The 12083-nt window shown below is 34.4% G+C and overlaps 2 protein-coding genes across 4 annotated transcripts in view; one reads left to right on the top strand and one right to left on the bottom strand.

Moving 5' to 3' along the window:
• Positions 1-12083, bottom strand: part of LOC113502870 (transient receptor potential cation channel trpm) — a 221897-nt gene that overhangs the window by 155743 nt on the left and 54071 nt on the right. The gene's annotated exons all lie outside the window — the stretch shown is intronic.
• Positions 4143-10272, top strand: LOC113502887 (esterase B1-like). Its single transcript, XM_026884636.1, has 3 exons — positions 4143-4378; positions 6695-7932; positions 8585-10272. Exons 1-3 carry the CDS (start codon positions 4214-4216, stop codon positions 8847-8849), a joined length of 1668 nt encoding a protein of 555 aa, XP_026740437.1. The 5' UTR covers positions 4143-4213; the 3' UTR covers positions 8850-10272.

Here is a 12083-nt window from a genome sequence, read left to right as displayed (position 1 = left end):
GAACAAAGAAATATTTGACACAGGGAATGTGTAACAAAAGTGGTTGAACTTTCAACCCCTGTAACACGCCAATTTAACCTGACGCCTACCCCGAAATAACAAAACGTAGGTTTAATCAACATTTTCTCATTATACATTGCGTATTAAGTACGCGTCAACTTTCTCTCCAAGCAGTTATAGCAAGCAATGAATGTTGCCGAGACCAAAAATCCCAGCAGTAGGTAGGTATATTTTTTATGCATAGCAAGGTTTTTGAATAAATAATTAGAAAGGCTAGTTAGTTTGCGTGTTAATTAAGATATCACGTTATTTCACATCATTTGAAGCCGGTATTTGTGTCCATTTTGAGTAGGAAGTATTTTGAATAACGTACTATTTAGCGTAGTTTTCGTGTATATTTCAACAGTCTAATCAATTTAATCAACAGTTTTTACTACCCCATCGTAATGACCTTAAGGTCGAGTTTAATAAAAACTAAGCCAGTTTTAAATAACCTCATTCCAATGTTCTAATTTGTAGTGAACTCGCCTCTTTATTATAAGCTGAGGACGCGTTCAGGGGAGGATTAGCTATTTTCTCTTTAATACATTCTTTCTCTTCTCTTTTTAAATCCTTATACTTCCTAGACTACTTGGACTTCCTAGATCACCTAGAAGATGCAGAAGATTTCGCAAAAAAATAGTATCGTAACAAGTCCTTTTCTTCACTAAGAACCATAGTCGATAGTCCAGATTTTAAATGGGACTAGCATGCTACCCGTCTCATCATTGCAACTCTGCAACGAAAACAACGAATACCACAGAAACTGATTGACTTTCAAGCAACCTATAACGAAAGGAATGAAAAATATAAAAAAAGAGGAGTAGGAAGATATTTATTCTACTTATCTCTTCTGCCAGCCAGAGTAGAAAAAGTCCAAATCCATTCCATCGAAAATAGAGTATTTAATAAAAACTATTCTTTCTTCGTCGAATTATTCAATGCAGAACAAAGGCATGTGCCCTTCGGGTCCCGATTGTAAGTGCTTCAAAAAGATTAGAAAACGGCGCCTGCTTCCTCAGCATGTTCCCCACTTCATTTTATCTCGCTCCCTTCATTTATTACGCAAAACGTTTTTTCGACACCCATATCGGACTTAGTAAAAGGGGATTGAAGAATCGTTGCTTCTAACAAATTTTATATGATTTGTGCTCTTTACTGGTTATGTCAGTAATAGAAATATAGTGAAGTTGTAGTTGGTGCCCATATTTTAGCAGAATTTCTCTAGGCAAGGGTAATATAGAATTTTCCTAAAATGTCCGTCATATAGTATACATAATACATATCTATTCAAATTAAGTTTAATGGATATTGCATTATTCATAGTATAATCCAACAGGAGTCTTTAATACCAAGCTATTGCGCAGGAACTGTGCGCGACCCCACAATAATTGTATCAAAGTATAAAATCAAATTACATTTTAACATATTAACACGAATTTGAATACAAGGAAAACATTCATATGAAACTTTTATCTATTCTAGTAAGAATTGTTATCTGCCCAGTTATAAGTCCTCGTTTGTCACAATAATATCACAAAACAATGTATTCAATAAAATGTTTTTAGTGTTTCATACTGAAAAAGTAAAATGGAATCATATTACTAAGACCGCGTTGTCTATCCTTCCGTTTGTTACAAAACCGTATGTCAGAAACCGTTATAGTTATTTAAACAAATTTGTAAGATAGATGATGAGGTTCTGTTCTCGCTTTAGCAACAAATTTAAATAATATTGCTTATATTGAGTAAAGAACTTTGCCTTTTCTAATAAGCAGTCCGCAAAATGAAAATGAATGTAGCTTACAACCAGCAAACAAAAGACTACAAATCGATTAGAACTAACCTTGACATTCTAGTTAATTGTACCTCGTATCGTGTAATGATTATTGTCTGCAAAAAAGTTAAATTTAAACCAGAGATCAAAATCGTTTCGCGATATAAAAAATGTACGGACAAATTATTCCTGAAATTTGAAATCGATTCGGCAAAGATTCTTATTAAATAAAAGTTCTTCAATTATTCAAATCTTTTTGCCTCGTATTTATAGTTTTAAACTAGAAATACTTCAATATGAGAAAAGTAAAAATTCGTACAAGGGCGAGTACGGAACAAATAAATTAACAAAAGATAATTAAAGAAAAGAGAATTGTTTTACTCCTATTTGTTATTTTTATTAGTGGCAGTAGTAATTAACAATCTGTAAAAAGTCTACGGAATCTTATAAATAATGGTCTCGTTATAACCCCAGACGTTCCACTAAATGTTACATTTTCAGATCTACCTATACAGGAACATGTGACGTGCTTAACAAATTTAGGTGAAAGCTTTAAATTTTAAGTATTAAGAACATTGACATCTTCGCTCTAAGAAACACAGACAAAAATTATTAGAGGAATGCTCGCGCTACATTTTCATTAAATTTATTCATTCACTAACTGGAAAAGAAATATAAACCAGTAGTTCCCTTACAGACCTATTCACGGTTTTGTATGCGCAAGCTGTAACTTCGATCCCAAAAAATTCAAATTACCAAATAACTGATACCTTGCAGACGCGGTAACGCAAAACAAATATACCAATCCATCATTACATTTTTGTTCATTTCCCAGAAAGCTCAAAGATTTTTACCGTCTACAAGATATTGGTAACAGTTTATCGGTGTTACAAATACTTGTCCAGCAACAAGCAAGTCTAGTTGTTATCAATATCGGGCGAGTAATAGCGAAGATAAGATAGCTCTGGAGGATATGAACTGACTCACAAACTCGCCACGAAAGCCATCCTTAAATATTGTGTAATGCGAAGGAAAAAATTACTTTGTTTCTGTCAATATAATACCATTATTTTGGAATGTTGAGACAGCCTAAAAACAAAGATCTTTATCAAAAGAGACTATAATATGACAGCCAAATTGTTGTTGGTTTCCCTGAATCATAAGATGCCTCTGTGCAGTGCCTTTTAGAAACCAAACCCAAAGAATACAGTCAATTTAATGTTAAACTCACAAGTTTTGTGAACGTGATTGGCACTAGAATCACACTAAGACGATAATAATTGTACCTAGTTTGCCAAAGCTATCTTATTTTTATTACAAATAATGTAATAGTAGGTTGAATATAACCTAACTAGCTGTTGCCCGCGACTTCGTCCCCGTGGGTAGAAGATATGTTATGATTTAGATACCTGCCCTGTTTTTTTCACATTTTCTATTGTATCTTCGCTCCTCAGCGCAGTCGCAGCGTGATGGTTTATAGCCTAAAGCCTTTCTCGATGAATGGTCTATTCAACACAAAAATAATTTTTCAATTTGGACCAGTAGTTCCTGAGATTAGCGCGTTCAAACAAACAAACAAACTCTTCAGCTTTATATATTAGTATAGATTTATCAAATGTGTTAGGCCTGCCTTGGTAAGTAAGATTATAATATAATCCAAGGCAGATAACGTGTTAAGCTTTCATTATCCATTAATTTGTAATGCCTACCTTCATATTATAAGGATCTTCATGTCTTGGATATTAATTTCACATGTTTAGACAAAATTAACGGTATTAATCCGAATGTTATCGTCAAGTCTAAGAGGGTTATGGTTACTATATTTTGTTTCGTAAATTGAGCTAGTTTACATCTTGTCATTATTATTATAAGTCTATAAAGCCTTTAAAAAAAATAGTGCCTCCGGTTTAGCTGATTATTCAAAAGTAATCATCGTTTAGTTAATTATCATTCCGTAGTTAATTTTTCGGTTAACCCGCAATCCCGAGAATTTAAGGCAGTATTAGCGATGCGGTTCTTTCTCCTTCCTATCCTTAAACATAAATTTGACGTGACGAGTTATATCCATATACAAATTCTAAATGGAAAAAGCAAGCTGAGCTTAATCTGTTATCAACAATTTTCTATGACCTGCGTCAGCGCAGTCACATTACATGTCCATTGAAAAAACACTTATTAACTTCACAGTAAGCCATACATTTGTTAGATTAGAAAAACACCCTAACATTATGTTTTGTTAATGGAGAGTCAATAATATAATCTGTGCGATGACCTCATTGATAAAGGTACGCAAGAGTATCGTCACCCAAGTCAGATAAAAAGCATCGTTTGTCATTCGGTCCCTGGCCACCGGAGGGTACGCACGTGCGTCAAAATAAAAATAGTGTTAAGTGCGAAAATGTTACAAATCGCGTTGTTTTTGTTTTTGTGTGCGTACGCGCATGGTGTGAGTGTGACGACCACTGAAGGTGAACTTATAGGGTCGAAGGCTCAAGATGGGGACTATTATGTGTTCTACGGTGTTCCTTACGCCGGCCCGACGGATAGGGATAACAGGTTTAAGGTATACAGCCTCCTTTTTTAATCAGGTAGTAGGATCGTGAATTCACTGATTGTTTGAAATTGTTTTTGTGGTTGAGTTGTTCTATTTTGGTATATTTAGCGTCTTGCTAGTCACGAGGTTTATAAGCAAGGTTGTAGTGTAATCTGGGCTTGCGCATACGATTTGCGTGCTGCTTGTATTTTTACTTTTTGCTATGGAATGTTAAGGGATAGACCGGCATTTAAGCTTAATTATTTTTATTTTTTTAGTTCGAGTAATGATTGATGATTAATTATTATCTTAGAAGACTTGTCTTAGATAATTGTATATTTTATTATGATTACATTTATATACATTTAAATAATTAAGTAACGATGTATGAAATAATCACCTGTTCACAAAATTTAAATAATTACTTGACATAAAAATTTACACTGTTACCTTTTCGGGATTCTTTTTTCATGTAGTTATTATTAATTAAGTAAAAAGTATTGTTGAATTATTGTAGTATATTGCAAATTTTAAACCTGCGAGATATAAATATGAAAACGAAAGAATGATTCACTATACTTAATTAATATTCGCATAGTAATCTGTGAGTAAAAGATACCTGACCACAGCACAAAACACCAAGAATTGGTGATAGTTATGAGTAATTTTGTTTACAATATAGATTGACAAAACTCAGAAGTAAAAAAATGACAAATCATTTTAATTTGATGTTCTCAAAAACTATTGTTTTTGTAGTCCTTTTTGTACATTACAAATTAATGATGTAATTATATTAAAAAAGGTACTTGAAATTAGTATTACTTTAGTAATTGATTAACATGTACCGACATGGCGTCATTAGCCTTCCTATTCTCATTTGTATCGTAAAATCATTTATCTCGGGTGTTTAATGCCTTCACACGTGATCAAGTCACATACCTACAGGTAACTAGAACATACCAATACACTAAGTTAAACTCAATAGTAATTCCACAAACATATACAATCAAAACTACACTTTATGCTTCTAGACATATAGCTCAAAATACACCAAGCAGTTCGGAATTGGAATCGGTAATATCCTGAACTTTATCGGGAAGGAAATAGAGTTCAAATTGGCAGTTAATTTGCAAGTACTACAAATTAGTCAGTCAGTCAGTCAGGTGCGTTATGTGGCTTTGATTTGTGTCAATGTAATTACCGAGCAATTCGTTTGACGTCACACTCAGCATCTGCATCTATCTATGCTAATTTAAACGGAACTGGAAACGGTATTTTTCTTCTATAATTTTAAATTTCTAAAAAAGCCTGGCAAAAGGGTTGAACTCAGTTTATCTTTCAGCCAGTACTTTATGTACCTACTACTGAGAGAAAACTTTTGGCATCCAAAGAACAAGAACAAAAACCTTTGCACAATATACTAGCACAATTTTGTGTTGTTATGTGTTTTCTTTCCGTCAATGCGAAAGGGAGACTAAATCAAATTGCGCATTCTAACCAATAACCAAAACAATATAAAAAAATTGTGTATCAAAAATAATCTGTTGACTATCAACATTGCACAATAAAAACTGATTGTCTAGACTTATAAACCGGATCTTTTTATCTAAAGATGTAGCAGAAATGGAGCTCATTTTATCACTTTTGTTTATAACCATGGTTACTGTGGACTATGGAGTCAAAATCCTCATTCCATACTCACAACCAGACAATAAATACCTACATATATCTGCATATCAGACACTTCTTAACACAAAGGTCGAATTCTTAGCATACTATAGATGGCAAAAGGTTACCTAATTGATACTAATTTAATTACGTCTGTTCTCAAATTGAAATGAATGTGACCTCGAGGGTCCAAGGACCAAGACTCAAACAAATATCTCCAAATGAGACTATTAGGAATAGAAAATTTAACTAACTTGATTTTATGACCGTTTCTTTACTTATGACTTCCGAATAACTGAATTATGATAATAATTATGAAAGCGAATGGCAGAAATCATTAGGAACTCATTGTTAGTTAAGCAGTTCAATATTAAGTGTTAGCATTCAAATATTACTTGATTGGTATCAGTTTTTCTGAAAATAGCTACTTAATAAGGATTGCGGCTAGCTTCTGGACAATATAGGTAAACACTTCGAAACGAAAAGAAGAACAAAACAAAATCTGTCTTTAAAATTATAAAGCCTAACCAATCACCTCAAATAAACGGCAACATTTACACAAATATTCCGTAACTAATCCATATCTTATCAAAGTTACAGGAAAGTTGTTTGCGTTCGATATCGTACAGTCGCACCTCGGCCTTATCATCTAGTTAACATTCTTTAACTGTGTTTCAGGCCCCCGTACCAGCGGTGCCCTACCCGGGGCCGCTAACCGCGTTGGACAGCAACGTGATGTGCGCCCAGCCGACAGAGAGAGGTCTCGTGGGCGTAGAGAACTGCCTCAAACTCAACATCTTCACGAAAAACGTCACCACACCCAAACCCGTCTACGTCTTCCTCAACTCACACGAATACACAACCAGCCCCATACAAACCATGTTCTCGTATAAAGATCTGGTCGAAAAAGACATCGTTTTTGTCACCATGAATTTCAGACTGTCAGTCTTTGGATTTTTGTGTTTGGGAGTACCTGAAGCGCCAGGTAATGCAGGATTGAAAGATGTGATCCATGGACTCAAATGGATTCAAGAGAATATTGCCAGTTTTGGAGGAAACCCTAATAATGTAGTGTTATTGGGCCACGGCGCTGGTGCTGCGGTGGTGGACTTGATAACACTTACTCCACAATCTCAAAACTTGGTGCATAAAGCTATTGCTTTGAGCGGGTCAGCTTTAGCCCCATGGGCTGTGGCTTACGAACCTATTCAACACGCCCAACTCTTGGGCGATAGACTTGGATATGCAGGAAAATCTTCAGAAGACCTAGCTATAAATTTAATCATTACTGACATCCACGTCATAAACTCTGGATTAGATTTCAAGTTCCAAAATAACACACCGATATTCGCACCCTGCATTGAAGATCCTAATGTGAATGGTTCACTTCTTACTGATGCTCCCATTAACGTGCTGAGATCTGGTAACTACAGTCATATTCCAGTTATCTACGGATACACGAGCAAGGAAGGTACACTAAGAGTTACCGAAGCTGCCTCTGGGGACTGGTTGACGTTGATGCAAAATAACTTTACAGATTTCTTGCAAGTGGACTTGAAATTTAACGAAAATACGACTGTAGAGGCGGCAAACATCCGTAATTTCTACTTCAGCAACAGCGCGATAAGTATGGCTACTATCGACGACTATTTAGACTATCAAGGAGACACTCTGGTCCTGGTCTCGACGATAAGAACAGCTATAGCCAGAGCTTCGACAACTTCAAGCGAAGTGAGGCTGATGGAGCTTGGCTACATGGGAACCAGTAACACAGATTGGGGATACAATCAGGTTCCTCTTAACGGCGCCAAACACGGAGACTTCCTGAACTACTTGTTTAACTATGACTTAAGGCAGGTTGATCAGCCCGTCAGAACTTCGATCGTCAACCGAATTGTGGGTTTCGCTAACAATTGGTAAGTTGTTGTTTTTTATTACTGCATTCGTTCAGATTTCTAAAAAAAATTAACATTCTTAGTTATCTTTTTGTCTCAAAACTCAGTAAAACAAAATATTCCAACTAAAACACATGAAGATTTAGATTTTCTATTATAAGATTGTTCACCTCCTTTAAGTACATAAATATGGGGTTTAGTTTGTATCATTTCAAAAATATAGTGATTCATTCATTAATCTAAAAAATTGATGAATAATCATTATCATATTCACAATTCTTCGAGTTCTATTCATCATAATTGTATCTGTACGATTTCAGATAGCAAAATTTTATATTCGTGTAATACAAGTATTTCACGGAACTGCGATAGTGTTGACATAGTTTTTATAAAAAAATATTCGTACGATTACTTATTACAAAATTGAATGACGGGTATACTTAACATTTAGATAGAATATTTGTTCTACATTTGTTGTAGAACAAATATTATTATTATCTTTTTAGTTTTGCTATTTACCTTCTACCACAGAATGTACGTTAATATGATCATGAGTTGCGGCCTATCCAAATTCATTTCGCATAACACAAGTGCAGATACCGTTGCCATCTTCCAAGTAATTGTTTTCCTACATTCCTAAATACCTTAATATTTTCACCATTTCTTTTTCCAGGAATTCTCTTCGCGCCGTTACAGCATGGCCTCCTCTCACCCCGAGTGTCACCAACTACCTTTACTACGGCGGCAATGGGGAGCCGCTAAACAACTCCGCGATCCACACTGAAGAATACAAGGTCATTCTCCACCCTCAGCGTATGACTTTCTGGAACAGCCTCTACGATAGATATTACGTCGCACCTACGTTTAACTCTTCCAGTACGGCTATTGTCAGTGTTGTCTTTGTTATGTTGTGTCAATTGGTTGTTAGATTCTTTTAGATTTAATTTTTTAATGTTTCTATAAAAACTTTTTTTGCCTGTTCAGTGTGACTTTTTTTTTATCGAAGTCCCATCTCGTACAATCTCAGTATGGGATCTAGAATATTACTATGTATACTTTGTTCAAAATGAAGCAGTTTTTTATTTTACAAATAAACTTAGCGTCTATATCATTGTTATGTCTATGCTGTGAGTAATTTTAAAGTGTCTAAGCATTTTATTATTATGAAGAACAAAGGCCCAAGCATGATAGTCGTAATATAATCGGAACATAGTTAACAAGAGATTTAAACGTATATTAAATCTTTTATTTGTTTAAAGGCTAAAACTAGTATTTTATGACGCGACAAATGTAATGACGCTTTATAAATGATAATTATTAATTATGTTTAAAAAAGAGCCCAAAGAGCTGACAGAAAATTGACAGCTGTTACCTATTTAATTTCAAGACATACTATCAGTGATTGATGAGACATACATATGTAAAGAGAACAAAAATAAATACTCAGTAGTATCATTGTATTTTACAGTCTTTTCCAGTGACCTACACCTGTAACATGTCTTCCAGAATCATTATGTTCTCTCTCTTGAACCATCTCAATTAAATTTTCAATAATACTTGCTAAATTATCGTGGTATCGAACGTATACGTATATGTAACTCATAGGCACTTTTAATTTAAAGCAACGCAACACCTGAAATGTTTCGAGTCTGCTGCATAAACCTCAAAAAATTGGCTTACTTGCTTGGCTTCGTTATTTATTCAACCACGTACGAAGCCAGATTAACAAATTTTAATTTCAAACCAAATCTTAAGTAATTCATTTTCTTGTGTTTAAATTAAACTAGACTACAATTAAGACATAATACGTAATTACATCTAATTTTAATAAAAATGCTTCTAATTATACATCAATAAAATTAAGTTTTCCCTAATCTTCATGTCATTACCATAATTACCTGAATTGATGTTAATTAACAGGTTATTAAGTATTGATTATAATTAAGTAACTGTTTAAGCTATTTAGAACTTTTGTTTGGAACTAAGTTATAAGCTAAAATTTCCTTTTGTTTTATATTTTTATTCTTAGGAATATGACTTCAACATAATATTGTTTTTAATAAATTGTAAACAAATTAATCCACATGTGACCAGTTCAAGTGAACTGGATGCATTAGGCAGAGATCGTCTTATGTTTCTTTGGAGAGGCCTATGCCCAGCAGTGGTCTACGGAGGACTAAAGTGGTTGATGATATTAAAATGTAACGTTACCAGTAAAGGATGCATTTATTAAGACAAACGGATGAAAGAAAGAAACAGAGGATACATACAAATAATGTTACATATTATTCTACAATTACATTTAATAAGATAAGTATTGTGCCAAATGTATTCAATAAATCTTAGTGTTATGAATAATAATGCGTGTTTGTTGCTCCCTAGATATAGATTAGATGGATTATAATATTTATTTCCCACGTTTTTAACTCGCTTTTCTTGTTTGTTTGTCGTTCCGGTTAGATTGTTGCAACTCCACTTCCCGATAAGCTAGCAAGCTGAAATTTTCAGGATAGCTTCAAACTCGATGACAATGCAATTTACAACTATGAAAAACGGCTGGATCCATTTTGATAAAATTTTAATGGAGTGACATTTAAAAACGTGGCTTTTAGGTTTTTAAATCTATTAATTATATTTATTGAATTATGGTCACGTTTTTCATGATCTTTTTACGCGACTGTCCACAAAGTCACGTCTCAACGTAATATAATTAATGTTGTGGAACGATCATGATTACTTAAGGACGTGGTCTTAGACACTATTCGCCTATATTTTTTATGTAAACCATAATTTTTAAATACTTAACCCATTTTTGCTGTATGGGAAATCGTTAGAATTTGTTTCATAAATATGTTTTACATGCCTTATGGGGCTTTTTTCGCAGTTTTGGAAGGCACGTTAAATTGTGGGACCCGACTGTTATTTCGATATCTTCGGCAGTCGTTACAGGTAGTCAGTAGCTTGAAATTTTGACAACCAGTCTAACTAAGGGGTATTGTTTTGCTCAGGTTACCGAGTTGAGGAGGTCAGAGGAAGGCTTTTTGTAGAAAATGAAGCTATTTTAGATTTTTCATTATATAATTATGTGCATGAAGACCCAATCTCATAATCACGAAATTGTTCACTCACTTCACTCTTCAAAAGTCAAAAAATGTTTATTCCTTCTCCTAACTTATAAAAACATACAAAACTACTTTTTCCGGGAAATCCACAGAATTTTCTTCAAAACATTCTTCGTTCGTATGTCGTAGGTATTGCATTCGTCACTACATAAGACAAAACCGGGTTTATAAGACAACAGATGTCATTCCACCCTCAAAGAAAAGGATTTACACGCATAAAGGAATTTACATGCGCAAACAGAACTCAGAAAATCCTTCTTTCGTAGCTAGGGGATTTTCAATCTTAATATGGGCTCTTTGAGGTCGAGATTACTGTAGCAGGTTCATTAAATAAAATACGGTAAACCGAGGGATGATGTTATATTAAAACAATAGAGAAGTGTTCTAGTGTTGTTCAGAATAAATCATTTCATCGAACGCTGAAGGACTTCGATTTTTGTTTGTCAGTTATGACGTCGACTATGAATTAAGGGTTTTTTTTGTTAAGCTCCAGAAATCTCATGAACAGCCAGCTCTAAAGACGAAGTGGGTATTGCAACCGTTTTTGCGTATGCGTGGTAATTCGTAGTTAATCCTTATTTCGTAGGTTTTCACAAACGTTCAAGTAACATGCACAAAGGCAGCCAGACTCAGGATAAGCATTCGTAGATCACACAAAGCTTGTCCTACCTTGATCGAAACCGCGACAAATCGCGCTTATATGGTTTGGAGTGGTAATCTCAACCACTCGTCTATTCGTGCAGTCAAATTAATGACTACTGAGAAAACGTGTAATATGTATATTTGCCGTATAATATAACAAAATCATCGTGTCTCCAGCAAGGCGGTAAAGAACAAATTTCTAATACGTATAAGTTTTATTTATGTCCATTCCAATCTAGAGGTAATTGGGGGGCTAAGAGCTCTTGTTGAGCTCTTGTCAGTCCAGTTTCTATTCCAATATCCTTTCAGGGAGTTAAGCCCACTTGATATACCTCGAATAATACGATTAATAACAACTTATCATCCACTTACATATATTATGATTCTATACTGGTACAGCCATCACTC

This window comes from Trichoplusia ni, chromosome 2, assembly GCF_003590095.1.
Source record: "Trichoplusia ni isolate ovarian cell line Hi5 chromosome 2, tn1, whole genome shotgun sequence".
NCBI classification, from domain to species: Eukaryota; Metazoa; Arthropoda; class Insecta; order Lepidoptera; family Noctuidae; genus Trichoplusia; species Trichoplusia ni.
The sequence above is the reverse complement of the archived record's forward strand: the minus strand, read 5'-3'. Positions and strand labels throughout refer to the sequence as shown.